Source organism: Myripristis murdjan, chromosome 9 (assembly GCF_902150065.1).
Source record: "Myripristis murdjan chromosome 9, fMyrMur1.1, whole genome shotgun sequence".
In the NCBI taxonomy this organism is placed as follows: domain Eukaryota; kingdom Metazoa; phylum Chordata; class Actinopteri; order Holocentriformes; family Holocentridae; genus Myripristis; species Myripristis murdjan.
In genome coordinates, this window is record NC_043988.1 from 14229947 (window position 1) to 14249680 (window position 19734).

At 40.8% G+C, this 19734-nt stretch overlaps 2 protein-coding genes and 1 non-coding gene across 4 annotated transcripts in view; 2 read left to right on the forward strand and 1 right to left on the reverse strand.

Moving 5' to 3' along the window:
- The first annotated feature begins 133 nt into the window (after nucleotides 1-133).
- The window catches only part of mctp1a (multiple C2 domains, transmembrane 1a), a 181992-nt gene continuing 162391 nt past the window's right edge, over nucleotides 134-19734 (forward strand). Inside the window, exons 1-3 of one of the 2 annotated variants that reach the window (XM_030060841.1) lie at nucleotides 134-241; nucleotides 1749-1891; nucleotides 2439-2564. The gene's annotated coding sequence lies outside the window, so the exon portion shown is untranslated. Of the gene's footprint in view, nucleotides 242-1748; nucleotides 1892-2276; nucleotides 2332-2438; nucleotides 2565-19734 lie in introns of those variants that run through there. The other variant, XM_030060842.1, reaches the window with a different exon arrangement.
- trnaf-gaa (transfer RNA phenylalanine (anticodon GAA)) lies at nucleotides 602-674 on the forward strand. Its single transcript has one exon. It is a non-coding gene; the product is annotated as a tRNA-Phe (tRNA).
- On the reverse strand, nucleotides 1737-16097 carry fam81b (family with sequence similarity 81 member B). The gene is made up of 8 exons (XM_030059261.1): nucleotides 16078-16097; nucleotides 15596-15800; nucleotides 13670-13788; nucleotides 11614-11743; nucleotides 10652-10758; nucleotides 5401-5536; nucleotides 4829-5030; nucleotides 1737-1876 (listed from the first exon to the last, which is right to left on the reverse strand). Exons 1-8 carry the CDS (start codon nucleotides 16095-16097, stop codon nucleotides 1737-1739), a joined length of 1059 nt encoding a protein of 352 aa, XP_029915121.1.

Below are 19734 nucleotides of genomic sequence, written 5' to 3' on the forward strand. Positions count from 1 at the left end.
TGTTTACATCTACTGGCCGGTAGGTGGCGCGCCATGATCCATGGTCACGATTCCCGTTGCCAAACTTTCAAGACGATCAGAGCCCTAAATGGGAACCCAGAGTTTTTTTGTTTTTTTTCTCATTTTGCCCACTGAAAAACTTTGGCTAGCAGGTGAAATCAGTGGCTAACAATTAATTTTAGCTCGGCTACCTGCCAAATTAGTAAAACGTCTTGGCTTTGCAGCAAACATTTCCTCTCAGGTAAGCGCGTCTCAGGTGTTACACTTGGACACGGAGAAAATGAAACTATTTATTAGCATTATTTTTCAGTTTTCAGTAGCTTTGACCTCACGGCGGACATATTTTGGTCTGTAATGTTGTAACGGTCCAAGCTGCTAATTAGGCAAATATGTTGGGATCATAACACACAGTCGACATAAAATGTGAAATATACATTTAGCATAAGTAGCTTTTAAAGGCCCACTTTAGGCTGTTACATTGCGGAGCTTATCAGACGCAAAAGGTGACGAGTTTGCGACTTGCACTGGCTTGTATTCCCCTACGTCAGTCTTCACCAGGTGGTCTCCACTTGTCACAAGCTACAGGAGGGGGAGTCTCCACGCCGAAATAGCTCAGTTGGGAGAGCGTTAGACTGAAGATCTAAAGGTCCCTGGTTCGATCCCGGGTTTCGGCATTTTGATTTTTCAAATCAGAAAACATTTACAGTGACATTTAGGTAAAACTGCTATCATAAGTAAACCAAAGGGACTATTTTTGATATGTCGGGTTCCCAGCTCTGACTGGCCCAGCCACCAAGAAGGCAGTACAAAATACCGAAAAAAATATATCGCACGCTTGTGGGATTAATGCACCAACTGGAAATAATTTCTCTCACACGAACCGGAGGTGTTTTGTCAGATAGTAGCGAATTAATGTAGCTCCTATTCAAGAGCTGTATTGCTTTGTGAAAGAATAATTTTATGGAATTATCACTGATTAGACATGTAGCCTATTGAATATGTTTTTAATGTGATGGAGTGGTACTGCTGTTTTGTAAAAACAACAAGCCTCTCAAGGCAGTCAATAATAGAAATTTTAGAACAGCAAAGGGTCATGTAACAATGTTATCACTGGAAAACTCCTGCCTCTCATTTCTGCTTAAATGATCAATAGTGAATTTATCAAGGAACATCACTGGTGAATTCTGCATCCAACAAAGGTTAAAATAGTGGACTATTTAATTTCTCACTTGTTTTTTAGTTCAAAGAATTCAGAGTTGGCAGCTGCATTTATGTTTCTGTGAGGAATTATATGTTACATACTGAAGGAACAAATGTCCCCTTTTAGTTTGCAGATTTTTCGTCGTCTCAAAACAAGTCTTGGGCAATCATGAATGAAACTGAAAAGTGTGGAGGTGACACAATTTTGTTCAAGAAGAGCTGTGTGACATAAACTAAAAAATGAAATTGTGTTCTATTCTATGAACCATGCAGTTTTATTTGCTTTTCAAAGGGGATGAAAACAGAATATATTCAATTGTTTTATAGCTTGAAAATTTTTAGGCATGTGATGCACAAGTTCATGGACACACACAAGTTAGAAGCGGGCATGCGATGCAACACTATAGAATGACATTTGTGTGTGAATCTCATATATTACTGCTAAAAGTCTTGTGGTTAGTGTTTAGCAGAGCATGGCTAAAACTGCTGCTGCAAGCAAATGGGTGTAAGGGTGAAATGGAGCTCGTCTTCTGTTTTTAATGCTTCAGGTCCCTGTGTGCCACCACCTTGCTGCGGATATGTCTGATGTCTTTCTCAAGCTTCTCCTTGTCCAGACGGGATTTGATCTCACCAATCTGCCTCAGGGACTCAATGGCATCATGGACAGACTTGAACCCTGTCCAAAGAGAGAGTGGGTATACAGAAGAAAAACCGAGAAATTGTGTCTGCTGGGAAAAATAAGGGAATGAATGAAGCACAAATTAAAGAGTAGGAAGTAAGGACACTAATCCATTACTGTGAGTCAAAACATTAGCCAATGGGCAGGTGCTTAAAAAGGTGCATTCACACACTGCTGTTGGAATAAATTATTATTAGTCCCCCATTAGTCCCTTTGAAATGATCTCACATGACTCCTACTTCCTGTAAATCAATCCTCTCTAATCCACCTATCACTTCAGATAAAATTGTGTCTCTGACAAACTGGTCTCCTATTGGTTTAGGGTTAGGTCTTGGTCTGTCCTATTGGTTTACACTTGTGAATGATCCTTCCTTGTACTATGTCCTGCCCAAACATCCTGTTTCAACAGGAAATACATCAAACCTTGAGTCCATTTCATGGGGTCTAAGCATGTAAAAAGATTTTCTGGAAGAAAAAAATCCTCACTTTGAATAATATTTCTGGGCATGTAATGACCTCTCAAATCTCTCCTCTCACATTATGCCACATAATGCTGCAGTGTCCAGTGATGCCAAGGGTCTCAGATTTGGGAACAGGCCTGTTACAGCAAGAGAACTCCCAGGAAGGCAGCAGCACCACAGTCACTAAACAACTCAGAAACGAAGCTTTCCTTTACTTTTGAAAGGTAAGGACAGTTATTTACTGTGCTTTCTGGCTGGGCTGATTGTTATTTTATGTAAGTTTCAATGGTCATTTATGCACATGTGATCAGTGTTATCTTGCCTGACATATACTCTTGTCAGGCTTGCTTGAAGTGATGTCTTGACATGATTCAGCTGTGCGCTCTCCTTTTTGAGTGATCTGCTGGTGCTTGATCTGGGTGTGCAATGTTTAAGCGCTCAGTGGTTCTTCTCTGTCTCATCTTTCTTTCTCCCTTCATGTCCCCACAACCTGTTTGCAAAGCTTAGATTCCCATGTTGTCCTAATCTTGTATCAACATGAAACTTCTCCATTATCTGCCTGCTATCATTAGGTTTTGGTGTTAGGCATAACAAATGCAAGCCCCAGTTTACCTGCATGCTACCTAAGGATCAAAATGGCAAAGTTATTCCCTTTTTGCTTATATTTTTGGTGCCTAAGATGCAATAGTGGCTGTGAGATGGAAGGGTAAACTTCTCTGTAGAATGACTATTTGATCTCTCTCTCTTTCTTCTCACTCTGCCTGACTCGTGTCTAATATTTACAGCCCTCATCTATTATACAATATTTATCTCCCGTCTCATACCGTCTGCTTCCATCTATTCTTTCTACACCGACTGAAGCATAGAAGGATGGATGACTCTGTAACACCGAGAGTGGAGGCTGAGATTAGATTCATAGGCCAGTTTTCTCTTGCCTTTATTTACTGAGCGAGCCTTTATGTCTTCTCTATTTGTCGATACTTTTTAAGAGCCGCATCGCGAGCCAGACAGAAAGAGGGGGAAGGTTTGGGATCCAGTGCCAGGGCTCTGGGGAAATGATATGGGGATGGAACTTATTGGCAGCTCGATGCAGAGTGGGGCAGCTGTATTCCCGTGCCCTATCGCATGACTTATCAACATGGAGAGAGCTCACACCAGCTCTCCAGAGGCTACTGTATGAAAAGCCTGCTATGTTAGTCAATTTGTTGTTTTACTGTTTTTGTTTGGTCATCGACTCTGATGACGATGCACATTAAAGTTGCTTTGGATGTCCTTTGCTTTTAATATACTTGATTTGGGTGACCTGTAGATGACCCATCTATTTCAGACTAACAGTTATACACAGTGCAACCTTGCCCCAAGTAATGCAGTGCTTAGTCAAGCATTCATAATAAAGTCAAAATCTGTTCTCTTCCTTTGGCTTGAGATTAAGCACAGCAGAGGTGCCGGCTTGTGTTTTTTGGGGAAAAATTCTTAAGAGAGACAGCTTCCTCATTTAGCCTCTTGGCCAAGTGGATTAGCCTTTTGTGCGCAGTCCTCCAGATGCATGTAACATCTGTTGGTAGTGATTTTTGTGATTTAGTCACTTTACCACCAGACACAGGATTGTAGGTATTTTTTGACTTTAGTAATTTTTAGTCATTTTGTTTCTAATATCTACTCAAATCAATGAAACATGTATTAGTAAACTGATAATGAAGAAAGAAATTGCCATGTTAACTCTCTTGGTGAACTAACATTTCCCAAGCTACGTTCTCGCTCTTAATGTTTGGCAGAAAATGATGCGATAGCTGTCTTCACCAGGTAGCTCCTGTCCTCAATCACTTGACATTTTTTGGGTGGTTATGATTCCACATTATATTTGCTCTTTGATAATCAGTTGATTATTCTTCTAGATGGCCAATGACAGAGGACTGCTGTGTGTTAGGTATGTAAATGGGTTGTAAATTAAGACAATGAATAAAGCTCACTCACATTACATGATAACACTATTTAAAAGAAATGTTGTCACTGTCTTACATATTCTGTGCTGAAGACGTAGTAGACTGTAGCTATGAATTGGAAAGGTTCTCTAAGTATTTATTTATTTGGTTGGTTGGTTTTTGGTTGGTTTGTTGGTTTGCTTGCTAGTTTGTTCACCAGGAAATAATCCCTTTTAGAATCACAAAGTTGTTTGCAAGGGAGCCCTTAAAAAGATGACCTTAAGATCAGTTCAGTGAAAAGTAAAAAAAAAAAAAAAAAAAAAAGCTTGAAGCTACTGTCAAATTACTGGAGCAGCTTAGCTGAAAGCTTTTTCACCAAATATAATAAGGACGGCATGCAAACGCTTTTATAGTTCTCCCCTCCCTCTCTCTCTCTCTCCTCTTTTCTTCTTGTGTAACTCATCATTTTTTCAGCATTTTTCAACATATATGTCAACGTACATTATGGTATGCACATACAGTATTTATTCATCGCTGACAGGGAGCAGCTGATGGGGACGGCCCACCTTTGTGATAGTCCTGTTTGAGCAGCTGCAGCTCCTGGTGAAGGCTGCTCTCCAGTGAGCTCATTCTGCTGCTGAGTTTGGTCTCAGAGCGTTTCAGCTGCTGTGCCTGGCTGTGCTCGGCCTGGTTCTGCTCAACTTCAAAGCGCTCCACCCGGGCCTCCAGAGCATGCAGCCCCTCAGCTAATCTGGACTCTGCCTCGGACTAAATACAGACAGATAGATACATGTATGCACAAGTGTGTTCACCAACACTCAGCCACACACACCCACATGCAGTACCCTAGATCTCAAAGACACACTTTTCCAACTTGAAAACAGTTTTGTCCTGACTCACATCTACAAAAGGTGTGATTGTCCACAGCACTTTTAATCATCATCTTCAATAAGTTGTCTCTTGCATAACTCGATTGGCTGATTGACAAGGCATGGAAAAAAAAACTGCAGACAATATTAGTGTTGAGATAAGTAAAGTAATTTTGCATAATATTCTGAAAACTCCAGGAGGAAATTAGGTTTGGTTTCATCAGTAGAGCCATAATTTCACCACTGGGTCAGTCAGACAGCTGCTGTACCATTCTGTCCTGCAGCAGTGAGCGGAGCTGCTGGCTGCCCTGTGCATGTGTCTGAGCAGAGCTATGGAGCTGCTGCTCTGTCCACTTCCTCAGCATATCTGTCTCCGCCTTGGCCTTTTTCAACTCACCAGAGGTCCTGCAGAGATAAAGAGAATATAGAAGTTAGTTTCAGACTTTCTCCTCGAGGGTTTGCATTTTTTATTATTCTTGTCTGGAAACATTTTATCTTCATAACATTGCATAAGCGAACTTGACAGTATTGAAATGTATTTTTGTTCAGCCTATTTTGCATTATAGAGATTTGTGGATACTAGTGTAGAATGGCATAGCTAGTAGCTCAATATAAAACCAGCAGTTATTCTCTCAGAAAAATGTCAAGACCCATTATAATCTCTCAGTAGCCCATTTTTGTACTCCATGTGCCTTTGGGTTAAGGACATTTTCATATAATGTTAAACACATTGTAGTCTAATAAGTGACTAGAGAACTGGACAGTTCATAACCATTCAGTTCATAAATGTTTGTCGAACATATATGAAGTGACCACACTGCATGCATTAGCTGTATGTGTTGGTGTTGGCTGAATTAAAATTTTCTGAACAACCGTTGGCAATATTATGTTTTACGTGCTATTGTGATTGGGACGTTATCAAATTTTAATGAGGCTAAGTAGTGCAGAGTTCATGATGTTTCCTGCAGTATTTCACCTTTGGAATGAGCCTGTGTTCACATGTAAATGGAACTGCTGAGAGTCAGTATTCAGAATCTCTTTCTCCCTGGTAATTACAAGTGTGACCTTCTCAGCAATAGCCTGTCGCACATACTGCTTTTTTTGGTTTGACTGGGTGCCAGCCTCTCCAAGCAGGCACAGCACCACTGCTCTGCAGTTGGGTGCTGCTGTTAGATGGAGGCACACCTACTCAAACAAGCATGCAAGGACACATTCACAGCCGAAAAGATCAATACACACATGCAGTCATGCACTCATGCTTGGGAATTATTTTGAGCACCACTCTTAGCAAAGTAGAAATAATGCATTTCATATGCATAAATGTTTGTTATCAATTTGGTCAGTATCATTCTGATTTTACATAGTTTTAATGAGGTGTTTATGCTCTGTTTACGGCAGCACAGTGAGTGACTGGAACCATGACATGTCGTCTTGCCATGGCAAGGCAAGACGACATGTCAAGGCATACAACCGTTGTCATTATCAGGAAAATAAACAAATTGAGGAAATGTCAGTGAGCTAGAACATTTGGTGCAAAATACTCCAATTATACCGACTATATTGAGGTGTTTAGGGTAGCTTGATATGTCCTTTTTGGACCTCTTAATATTGTGATCCATGAACTTATGTTATTTGGGAGTGGGATGAAGTGTGATTAGTTAAATAGAGTTTCAGCTGGCATGGGGGGGGCAGCAGAATTTTCCTTTTGTGGTGAATCTTTTAATTTCTCAAGGCAAGACAAACCTGTAAATTCTGGAAATTTTTCCCACCTAAAACATACCCATTTCCAGGCAATTATTTTTGCTTTCTCAGCAAAGACAGGTACAAATAGGAACAACTCAAATGCACACACATGCATCAAATCTATCTGTCTTGCTCCAGTAGCGGAATAGATTGCCATCTGTATTACTGTCTGTACCCGTGTGTGGCTCGCATAAATCCTCTTGGTCACCTTATCTGATGACCAAGAGGATGGAAACTGTCACCTTGGACATCCTGAGTGAAATATTGTTAGAGCTGCATTGTGGCAGCACACATTGACTCATCAGGAATCCTCTCCCAGGGGGTGCTTTGCTGTTTTCTAATTAGTTCATTTGACGTTTTGCCTCCTCGCTCCTCCACCTCAAACGGTTGTTCCTCTTGCTCCAAATGATTGATGCTATGTGGTTTGTTCTTAACTTCATGCTGGCTCCAAATCCTGGCAGAATCTATCTCCTGGATATGTGTTATTAAAGTATTTTCAAAGCATTAATCCGCATATAGAAACCCTGTCTAATGTGCATTTGTGTTACCTTCTAATGAATGGTGTTTTTAGTTGTTTCATTTCAAAATGACATGTTGACTCAGCTGCTGTGATCAAATAATTGTCTTAAAAGATGTCTTAAAATTTGCTAGATTACACCGAGGTTATGTATTAGCAATTCTTAACCATTTACATTTACCTGAACGTTACATTTTCGCAGATCAAATCATCTGTATTTTTTCAATACGATACCGTAAACGACAGTAAATGCATGCAAACTGCATATAGGAATCAAACTCCTTACATTTAGTGGATATCTCCTTCCATGCAGTCACATTGTGAATCGCAGGACAGTGTCAACTTATCTCACAAAAGAGGTTTTGAAGACAGTGCCAGAAATAAGTTTATTATTGTTGATAACTCAGCATCTGTTCCCACAAGCTATCGTCATGCATCATTCATTCACAGTTTGGGATACACTCTGAACAAACATTTGACAAAACAGTCTAAGAATAGCCCAGCCCCTCAGACTGAGTGCTCAGAGTCAGACAGATGGAGAGCAGGATACCATGTAATAACCTTCACAACTGCAAAGCATCATGCCAGGTTAGTATGTGGTAAACCTCCCAGAGCTGCAGTGCTGATACAGAGCGGGTCATCTGAGTCAGTGACTACTGCTTAATGAGTGATTACTGTTCTGTACTGCTACTGCCACTTACGGTTGCAGTAGTTGTAAGTCAAAGCAGAAAATGAGTCAGCATCTTTTGATTTCCCAAAGAGCTGATTGGATTTGATCTGGCTTCACTGATGCAAGCGGCAAACATTTGATGGATGTTAACTCTGTAATGCCCCCAGACCACTTGGACCACAATGACTTGTTCCCAGATATCATTATGGACTGTAATGACCGGGCTCACTCTGACAACAGTGGTATAGCTCAAACTGTGCAAGCCTCCAGTGAACTGCCTGCTTCACCTGTATTTCTTCACGAGTGGTAGCAATTATAATCTGCTTATCTGCATAGGCAATTAAAACAGCTCGGCCAGACGTGAACAAGAAGCTGCACCGTTTCAGCCGACCAGTAAACAGCCTCTGACCCCATAAACTGTTCGGTGTAAAGACAGACAGGCGAATCAGGGAGCAAGATGATCTCCAGTATGTCATCACTAAAGATGCCACAGTCATCTCTCAGGACCCAGATGAAGTGTGCTACATCCTCATTTCCATAATGAAAGCCACTACTCGTTCATTTTTTGGTTCGCTGGCTTCACCTGTGTAATATTCCCTGACAGGCTATTACATTGTGGATGCCTAGAAGAAATCAGATGCCTACGAGCTGACATGGAGTGTGTCCAGCACCCCTGACCTCATGCCTTGGAAGACATTCATGAAGTAAACCTCGATGTGCTAGTTGATATAAAGTCGTGTTCACATCTACAGTGTTTGGTCTGGTATTTCTGACCTTTTTGCAGAGTTTGGTCAGTTTCTGAAAATGTGTGAATGCCCCATGCCGTTGATTATCAACTGGAGGCCCCTGGGCCACATTTGGCCTGCCAAAGCTTCCCATCCAGCCCACAGAAATTTCAGAAAATGTGATAAGGAAAAAAAATGTGTTCCAGTATTTAGGATGTCTCGCTTTTTTTTTTCTTTTTACATTGAAACAACAGTTGAGATGGAAAAGATTTTATCACAAATGATTTACCAACGGCCAATATGTGCACACATTGATCAAAGGCATGGTAAAACATCGCTTTAAAATTTTGGAGGAGTAATACTGTAAGGAAAAAAAAAACAAAAATGCAGACACTATAAATTTTCAGTGATAGAATGAATGAAATGGGCTTCCACAGCCCACAGCAGTCGTAATTTTCTGCTCTGCCAGCTTTTCTAGACAGCTGGCAAATCTGTCGCCAGCTGGGTGAAGTTTTTTGACAGATCAAAATATAAACATAAGAACATAAAATCGCCTATCTGGGGAAACTTCAAACTTTTTTTTTTTTTTTACCCATAGTCTATTTTTAACAGTCTTGACATTGAATTCACATTCAACTGCTACCTATGAAAAAGTTAACGTGCAATTACTGTGTGTCAGTGTGAAACAAATATTGATTTATACAGTGTATCAGGGTGAGTGGACATATATTACTGACTTTTCCAAGACCATATATGTCAAAACATCCCTAAGAGCATCATGTTATATCAGTGACAAGACTGTAGGCCACTTTTAAATGGTAATACTACTCCACATGTTTGCCAGGACCTTTTAGTTGCCCTGTCTAAAAAAATGAATGAACAACAACAGATATTTGGTATGGAAATGAGTTAATCAGGGGTGTGTCAACTTCCATTTATAGCTGATTGTGGGAGTGGGCATGAGGCTTGTGCACATGCAAACAATTACGCAAAGACTGAGATTTATAAAACAGAACCACACGGCTTTATAAATCTGGCAAAAAGAATGTGTATGCATATTTCTGGCTTTTTGTATACACACAGTTTTAGTCCTGATTCTGCACAGAGTTTTATGCATCTGGCCCCTGTTATACAGAAGTAAGACAATATGGGGGATCAATTCTACATCTGATCAGTGGTCTGGTTTCCACAACAGAACTACAACAATGCTAAACAGAGCTTACTCGTCATTCAAGTCTCTCCATCACCCCCAAGGCTGCGCTGTGCAATTGCTTTTGCATATTGCTGTCAATGGAGATTATTTATCAGCTGGGTTATAAAATCAAATAAACTAAGAGCTTGCTTCTGCCCATGGCATAAACATTTTGAATCGGCTCTGGCTCTGGTCTGTGCAAAAGGGACTATGGGCATAGACTGGGAATAATATTTAATAACTAAATTAATAATTCACAGACCTTTATTTACACAGTTTATGTGGTTATGGAAAGTATGGGGTAGCTGGAATAATTTAATCAGCTGTAGGTCTTGAGAAGTGTGGGGATTGACGGCAAAAATTGGAAAATTGTGCAGTATTCCTGTTTTGTTACAATAAATGCGTGACTGTACATTAAGTGTAGTTGTCGACTCACAGTGAGATATTGTGCTGTAGCTAAAGTAGAGAGCAGTATCGCCAAATGAACAGTCATATTTCTGAGCAAATGTCAACATACATCACACTGAATGCATCTTCAATCTTCAGATGTACTCAAGAAATAAACATCTGGGGGGAAAAAATGAATTTTTAAGTAATAGTTAGAAAGCTTGTACTTGCCATCATGGCCTGATACATTAAAGGTTATGACCAGATTTTGTTAACAAGGGCTCACCTAGCCTCTAGTAGTTTAACTTGGCTAAGCAGGTCAGACGTGGAGCTCCTTTGGCCCTGGGAACGCTCCGTCATCAAGGCCTCCAGTCTGCTCACGACCTGGTGAAGCTGGAAATAACCACACACACAGACCTGTGTTGATTTTGTTTAATTGATGTGCATACGTATAAATGTGTGTTGGCTGCATGGTGTGACCTTTACCCTTTTTGGTTTCTGCTGAGTTTATGTGATTGAGCCACTGCACCACTCAGTCGGTCAGCCAGGACTGGAGCTAACAGCAGTGACCCACTTTCTCTGCATTTTCAATTATCTTTATGGCAATGCTTGACCACTGCTCCAAAGCTAATGTGCTGCAATCACAGTGATTTACCACCCTGTGCCAAGCTGACTGGATTGGGTTATGTGTGTGTTTGTGTGTCCATATACACATATGCACAAAGGAGGCTTTAGACTTAGTAAAGCGGTCAAAGGAATTCACATAAAGGTGACATATAGTTCTAACCCAATATTTGAATACTCTATCAAATATTGATTCTGAAGAGAAAAACAAGTAAAACCAAAGATTAGACGCAGGGGGGGGGATTAAAAGCTGTTTAGGGAGAGGCTTTGATGGCTTCATGTGAAATGGAAAGTAATTTCACCTTTCAATTTTTCCTGGCTGAGGCAATAAGCTTCAAATCACCTGCCAAACAGACAGCCATACACTCCTGCAGTGCACAGCAACATTCATCCCCTATGTGTTTCAAATAAAGACAGATTACTGTTACGTTCATGGAAGCAGCATTTAAATTAATGTAATCCCCTTCTGATGCCTAAGGAATTGACAAAGAGGACTGCTTTATCCCGTCCCTTAAGACCGGAGTCTTTAAATGAATCCCAGGATCGACTGGAGGGGCAGGGGCGTGTGTGCTGTGAACGAGGCCATTACCAAGCGGTGGTTGGTAATGACACTTCATCTCTCACCTTGAGTTCCAGCTCTTTCAGGCGTACATCCACAGACGACTTGAGCTCCATCACCTCCTGCTGCAGTATGATCACCTGACTCTCCCGAGCGCTCACATCAGCACTCAGCTTGGCAATATTGGCATCACACCTGGGATGGTTCGTACGTGGGGAAGCAGAGAGGGGTGGACCGAGACCATTGGATGGGTCCCAGGATATGGAAATGGATCAGAGTTAAGGAAAAGTTTGAAGACAGTGGGACGAGCAAAGGAGACAAAGAAGAAAGCATCTCAAACACAAACAGCTCACATGGCAGACAGACAGGCAGGTAAACACACCAAATGAGACAGGTGTCCATGTCAGTATATTTCAAGGCGAGCCTGTGGAAGCTGCAAAAAGACCTCGCTGAACGCCAAGCAGTTTGACTGTTGTCTTTGGATGTTGCACAAGTCTACATTTTTCAATTAATACATATTTATTCATGTCTGCGGATTAATTATCACAGGCAACACAGACAAAAAACAAATACCAGTCAAATTTTTACATCCTGAAAAGAAAATCTGTGCAGGCCCTCAGTGGCGCAATCTGAACACCAAGCAGACTTTGTGGTAAAGACATTTTACTGCTGCTGCCATAAAATCTTTCTCCTATTAGCTCTGCTTTTTGCTCAGTTTGATTGATCAGTCCAAGCTTCCTGTGCCGCCCTTATTACTTGCATAACTGCAAAATAACTCTTCCTACGCATCCTAATTTATGATGTCATCAACCGTGCTGCCTGGAATACCAAGCGTCTCATTTGTGGGAAAAGCAAATGAACCATATCAGTCAAGCAGTCAAGACACTTCAATTTACTGTCTAATGCTGGGTATGTGTTTCTCACTTTCTTTGTGTGTGTATGTGAGAGCGAGAGACAGAGAGAGGGACAGCACAATAATACAGAACAATAAAAGTTTGATAACTAAATGCTACTGAACATTATTGAGGTGCTCAAGTTGAGATCTGGACCATTTCCCAGTAGAGCAATACACCCGCTCTTTAAAGAGATTCACCCAGAAGTACAGTTTATGAAAAACCTTACCAGCGGCTTGCTTATTCATGACTAGCCCATAAAGGGTCATTAGTTAAAGCTGGGGAGGTTTTTCGACAGCCCTTAGAGGGTCATGAATCACCTCCCTGTTGAGTAATTGGCCATCTCCCTCCTCACTGACCTCCCAAACCTCCACAGAGGCGGCAGCCCTCTAGACAGGGTCAGCCTACCATGAAGCAAGTGTCTGAAGTTGACAAAGTAGGCTTATCCTAAAAATTAATTTCAGCACCTTGCTCTATTTTTAGCATTCCTCCTGCATCTACTTTTATTCTGCCCTCTGCTTAATCCTGCTTTCTGATGAGGGATTGGAATGGTTTCAGATGTTGGGAGCTGTGATTGCCTGGGATGCTGAAAAGACGTTTCGCTCTAAGATTCTAGCCTCAGTAACCAGGCTTCACAGATGCACCTATCATAATGCTAATGGTAGTCCTGCTTAGCGGAGTGCAGCTATAAAAGGGAGTCCTCAGCTATTCAGTCTAATAAGTGCTATCTGCTCTGAGACAAGATAATGAGCTCGCACTAATCGGTATGAAGAGTGTGTTGAAACCTAGGAAGTTCACATGTGAGAATGGAATAATTATTCAAAGTGTGTAAGTGAGTAAGTGTGTGTGTGAGAGACAATAACAGCACAGAAAGTTGTGAGCTGCTAGACACAGAGAATGAAGATTTATGCAGTTTAATGTCAGTTGAATAAGAGGAATACGTAGGATATCTTTGTGCTGCGTACATCAGACTAAATTGTGGCTTAAAACTATACTCTCAGTGTTTACTTTAACCTGCCAAGTCTATCAAATGGGTGCCATTTTTCACATCAGAAGAAGTCAGGTAGTGTCTGCCAAGTTGCCAGTCACAGGTAAATTAACTTTCACATACTCTCCTGTGATTATATAGATTTCCTGGCAATTATGTCAGTGTCATATTTATCATGTCCTGCCCATTTGTCACCTGAGTGTTTGCAGAGTTTATTTGATCCAGGCCCAGTGTGCGTACCTGGCAACTCTGCCTCTCAGGTCTCCGATCCCAGCCACGTTTTTCTGGTCGAGGCTCTGCACAGCCAGTGTGGTTCCAGAGGTGACCACGTCCCTCTGGGCAATCTGCCTCTCCAGCCCCTGCTCAGAACAAAAACTGCATGGGTGATTTACAGTGCATTTTATAGAGGAGGATTAATTGCCTTTTATCGCTGTTAATTAATAGGAAATACAATGTGTACAGAGATGTACAAATGCATGGAGGCCTTGAGAGACAAGGGGAATTTTATCATTATTACAATTATTATCATTATTCTTATTGCTGTTATTGTTATTATCTGGATATAGAGGGAAGAAGTGTAATGTATGGCATAGGCAGCAAATCACACCTAGAAGGCCTTAAATATTATTATTATTATTAGTAGTAGTAATATTATTAAATATCTACAAAGTCAACATTACTGAGAACAGGCATATTTCAAATGTGTTGCTCAAACAAATGACAACTGCCAGATGTAGTTGTAGCTACAGAGGAAAAAAAAAAAAAAACACCCCAATCATGTTTTGGCACTGCAGTCTGCTTACTTTTTCCAGAAATGATGATGGAAGTAGCCAGCAAGTAAACTGTCTTGGTTCCTTCCCATTTCGGTGTATTGGACAAACTCAGGTTCTGGCCAACACTGACTGTGAAATAAATAAATAAATTCTCCCTTGCCTCTTGGAGTTTCTGAACAAGTTAACTGTCTTATGTTCCCATCGAATGGTTTTCTGTGGTTCTGGCAGACAATAGAGCAAAATGTGCGGTGGGGGAAGGATCGTGTGATGTGCAATTTGAAAAGATGACTGTCTATCTCATATATCTACAAAGATGATGAATGATAATGGCTTGTCTAATGTCCTCTCTGCCCCCAGTCTTAGTAATATAGAGGAAAAAAACACAGTGGGTGGACTGCCTTCTGTCCTTGTCTGAGCCAGATAACCACAAACTGCCAGAGAGCTGGTCCCGCCTGCCTACATTCTTTTACATAGATAATCAAGCTACAGGATAGGCGCTTTCACGTGTCTGGCTCTGGCAACCCAGCATCAAAGAGATGTGCCCTTGGCTTGTGTGCAGAGAGCCAGTGTTGAGCTGTGCAATGATGGTTTCATTAACTCTATCTGATCACACCGTGTTTTCACTCCATGGCTGGGCTTTTCCCTTCTGCAAACATCCACGTGTACAGAATTAAGTGGCTCCGATGAATTAACGTATCAATCTCCACTGTTAATGTAAATGGCCCGTTTAGGGTTGCACTAATGATGCATTGTATATCTTTTATGTGCTCTGTTTGCTTAACACGGTTATCAGTATGCTGACTGATATTCTGCTCAGTCAGATATGACTCCAAACATTGATTTGTTTGATGAATCAAATTTTCATGCGCTGTGCAAATACTACGCTGTAATTCTGCCATGTGCAACTCTTGGCAGTCATTTCCAAATGCTCCAAGATTTACTTATTGACTTAGAGGACATCATCATCATTATTATTATTATTTGCTTACAGAGGAAATGTCCATGAGCAGATGATGTGAGATTTAGGGAGGCTTTGCTAAGGCACTGCACCATTCCATGAAGAGTATTCAATTCAGCCGTGAGTTTGTGAACATGCATTTGTGTGTGTGTGTGTGTGTGTGTGTGTGTGTGTGTGTTGGACATCAAAAGAAAAATGGAGAATAAAAAAGAGAAGAGGCAGTGATAGACAACACTAACCATCCACTTTACCACCAACACTCAGTCTGATTTTATTGACATAGTGAAGGGATTGAGATATCCACCACGAAACTGATCAATAAATCCAGGGGCTTCAGAATATCTGCATCAGTTGATTGCTAACGTAATTTGCAAAAGCAACACGTTGAACCATCGATACCTTACCCACTTTCACACCATCTACCCCGTTGTGTACCTTTATGTCCATGCTGAGCTGTTTGACAATGTGCGTGACTGTGAGGATGTGGCTCTCCAGCAGCCTGCGGGACAGGGCCTCGACCTGGACGGAGCCCTGGGTGGACTGCAGGCCGGCTGCCACCTCCTCCCTGATCCTGAGCGCCTGCTCCAGCAGCACTGCCAGCATCCTCTCCTGACTCCTCAGCTCACCGTCCGATACATCCCTTGATCGAAAAATAAAGAGCAAGACAAAGACAAGCAAAGATCAGAATAACGCAAGATCTTGTTTATTCAGGGATTATTATAATGACTAATATGTTGTGTCCATGGAGGCCTAGGAATAGATCAATAAAGAAACATTTACAAACTTTTATAATCCAATAAAGCATTTAACCTATCCAAAAGAATAATGAAGACAAGATGGGATGGGTGCATTGTTTTTCAGACCCTCAGGTCAGCCACAAACCAGATCTCGAATTGACTTAATGTCTGTATGCGTACTCTGTGTCTGTTTCTATCATGGATTAAGGATTAATTTGATCAAGGTGATTCACAGCAGTGGTCGAAAGGTCACTGGTGGTTCCCCGCCTCATTTCCATCCCATCAAGGGGACGTAGAACTTCTAACCCTTTCAGAAGCTGATTGAATATAACATAGAGTTCAGTTACCTACCCATAGGAGCTATACGAGATAAACTGTGAAGGTAACCAGCAAACTGTAAGAGTTAACAAAAATGATTGCAACATCTCCTGTAAAATGAAATGATAAAAGTTACCTGTTGGAATTCAGAATGGACTGTATCAGTGACTCGTGTGACATGCTTCTTGCTTACGAGGCATTCTCTTAAGAAAAAAAAGAAAAGAAAGAGAGAACGAAAACAGGAGGTTGGTGAGTCATTTGTTTTATTTTTTTTTTTAATTTTATTTCTTATGACTCATGCAGGCAGCTTTTCTATAAAATATATTTTCAGTTACCTCTCAGATAATTGAAGTTAAATAAACAGAGAAAAGCACCCTTTACAACATGCGATGCCTTGTATCAGCAATGTTCAGTTTAATTTTTTTCCAAGATAATGTTTGATAATGTTTGCTAATCAGATTTTAGAATACTCACAGACCTGTGCTTTTCCTGTGTTGGCTCTGAGCTCATGTGTTTGTGTTGGTCACTTGGTAACTGCTGTCAGCTTGAATAGGGCGTGCCTGCCAGCGTGAACTTGTCAGCACAATATTGTGAGATTGATGTAGAAAGCAGCTGAACTCCCTTTTTTTTTTTGGGAACAACACTTTTACTGAAACTCCAAGAAATATGTCTGGCACTTTGATAAAAGCCACAAAATAGCAGTGCTCAAGGCAATAGTTCTCCAAACTGTTACATGACCTGAAAGCAACTCAAGTTAATTTCCCACTTACAAAGACAGTGAGTTGTGACTCGACTGGAACAGTGCCACATTACAGCATTGCTTTGTTTCTGATTTGTAATAAGTGAACCAGTTAAATACTGTTTTCTTCCAACAGTAAGGTCTAGTTTCATGAGATGAAATATATTGGATTGTACTTGGCAGCTCTTTTCACTATAGTTATTGTTGATTGGTGTTCAGCACATTGTTCATCAATTAATTAAGTGTCCATTGCTTTTGGCCACCGAGTAGAATCATAAAAGCTCTTCTGTGTTGTTTTTCCTCATCAGAAGCTGTTGAATTAGCAGAGCTTTTAAAGCAGCTGAAGGTAATACAATGAGCCCATTACGGACTACAAATGCACACTGGTGCTCAAGAGGCAAATTATCTGACTAAAATACTAACAGAACCATGTGGGTTTTTTAATTCCCATGCAAATGAGCAAGGAGGGAAATATTTACCAGCAGAACTCTCTTTATGTGCTCCAATAGAGCTTTTCCTTGCTATGCAGTAGCCTAGAGATTACAGAACTAGGCATAAAGCCAGAGAGTTGGTGGTTTGAGTGCCTGAGTGGTTGGGAAAGTCAGGGAAGCTGAATGTAAACCACTCTTTTGTCCCTCAAAAAATACTGTTGGTGAAGAAGACCCTTGACTAAAGAGTCCCTTATCATTTAAGGTACTTGGACCCCTAAAACTTAGGAATAACATAGTATTTGGGTGTTTTTAGCCCACTGGATTTGCTTTTTTCTTTCATCTTTTTCTTTGTTAAAAGTGTGCAGCTCAGAAGTGATAGATCCCAGGAGCAACCACATTTAGTGGGCTCCTATGGCCCACTTGCCCTGATGTGCACTAGTATCATTATATAGTGGCAGCATACATTCTATATGGCATGAGGGTTTACATTTTTGTTCATGATTCTCATTTAGCCCAGCTCTCTTTTTTCATTTTGTTATGTGTATGAGACTTATTTTCCAACAGGCTCTATAATAGGGTCAGTTCTTCAAAGCACAGTCTTGGGAATCATTGTCATGGGAAATTATTTCTTGAATCGATATTTGTGTTGTATGCTGTCAGACTTAAAAAATGTTAAAGCCATATCTTTGACGGTGCTGAAGAAAATGTCACAAATGCCTGCTACATTTGATCTCATGCTTCTGTTTCTTTTGCGTGCTCTTTGCTCACAAACCCTTACTATCATAGTTTTTATTGCTATCTTTTTCATTTGAATCTGCTAGTCATTTGTCACATTACTTGGCATTCTTTCCAGTGTTGCTTTGTGACCCATGCAGGCAGTTCACCTGCTCTTGGCATCAAAATGTATTTTTGAATTTTTGTAAGGTGTGCCTGGACTCCCACGATCACTGCTTGCAGCTATATTTTTTCTCAGTAGAGCTGCTCATCGACCAGCAGTAGAAGACTGGTTGTAGATGAAAACTTCCATTTGTGTGGCTGAATTACATAATATATAATGAGCTGAACTGGCAAAAATAAAGGCTTAAAATTGTTGTACACTGAGGACAAGGCAAGATTGGCCATTTGTGTTTTTATTTAAGTAAACAGCTCGATATTCCATCCCTAAGCTGCATCCCAAAGTTATCAGGTGGTTTGTCTAGTAGCTAGATTACACTGTGATGTTCTCTGACTGAATGAGTGATGAAGGGCATGAATCATCCCCCAGAGTGAAAATGGGCTTATCGTGTTTAATTTATCGAGGGCCCAACCTACATTAACACACTGTGTGAGTCAAGGTGTTGCCCTAGTAGCAGCACTGACGAGAGTGCAATTGAGAGTGTTTCTGAAGTATGTGTATTTGTGTGTATGTTTCAGTGTGTGTGCACACATGTGCACAGTCACCTGCACCGTGGATTAATCTGCTGTCAATAGGATCATTAAGAGGAAAAGCCCGCACTGTGCAGACTCATCAGTTATCAATGCTAGAATGCCAATAGAAAACACAATATCAGCCGCGAGGAGCTGTTTGGCACATACACCTCCATTTCCATCCACTTAACCGGACAAGCAGCTCAGGCTGGTGTGCTGTGCTGCAACACATTCTGCTGCTCTTGATTAAAGTGCAGTATTTTGTAGGATAGATTAGATGATTGCCAAGCAAAATGATAGGCCTATTATTTTCAACTGACCCCGAGCCACAACAAAACTCTGTCTTGTAATTGATCCTTCATCCAAAGTTAATTACTGTGTAGACATGCAGGTACATTCAGATTAATGATGCTTCAGGTCTTGACATACCAGAAAATTGAGAAGTGTGTGTGTATTTAAATATGTTATGCAGCTGACATCATGTCTTATATCTGCTGATTGTAATGGAATCAGATGTTGTTGTTGTTCTACATCACCACTGGTGTAACAGCATTACATCTGGTATTGAATCTAATATAGTTGCTTGAGTCCCACTGGAAGTCCATTGTTAAATAAGAAACTTAGCAGCACTGTTAGGGGAAACCCTTGTATCTCTAAAAACATTAATTTTTCAGAAGTGCGGGAAAAAAACACAGCCTCATTTTTAGCTTGGCAACCAAGAGGAGCATCGAATCCTCCAATTGAAATCAAAACATGAAAATCACCCAAACTGGTTATGACATATGACAAAGGGGTTACAGTGTTTCACCTGCATGAAAGCACAAGGTTATCAAAGGATTGTGTCTACTATAGGAGTCAGTGTTATACTACAGAGCACCACACATCGCCGAAGGGTGATTACCATGTTTTAATTCTAAGGAATTGCAACCTTGGGCCCCAACA

What these genes read in the sequence shown, in the direction of transcription:
- fam81b (XM_030059261.1), bottom strand. Translation starts at nt 16,097, where the DNA reads ATGATAGAAACAGACACAGA. An exon ending in AGCTCAGCATGGACATAAAG is followed by an intron (nt 13,789 to 15,595) that starts GTACACAACGGG and finishes TGTTCTGAGCAG; the next exon opens with GGGCTGGAGAGGCAGATTGC. An exon ending in CACTGCTGCAGGACAGAATG is followed by an intron (nt 5,031 to 5,400) that starts GTACAGCAGCTG and finishes GTCTGTATTTAG; the next exon opens with TCCGAGGCAGAGTCCAGATT.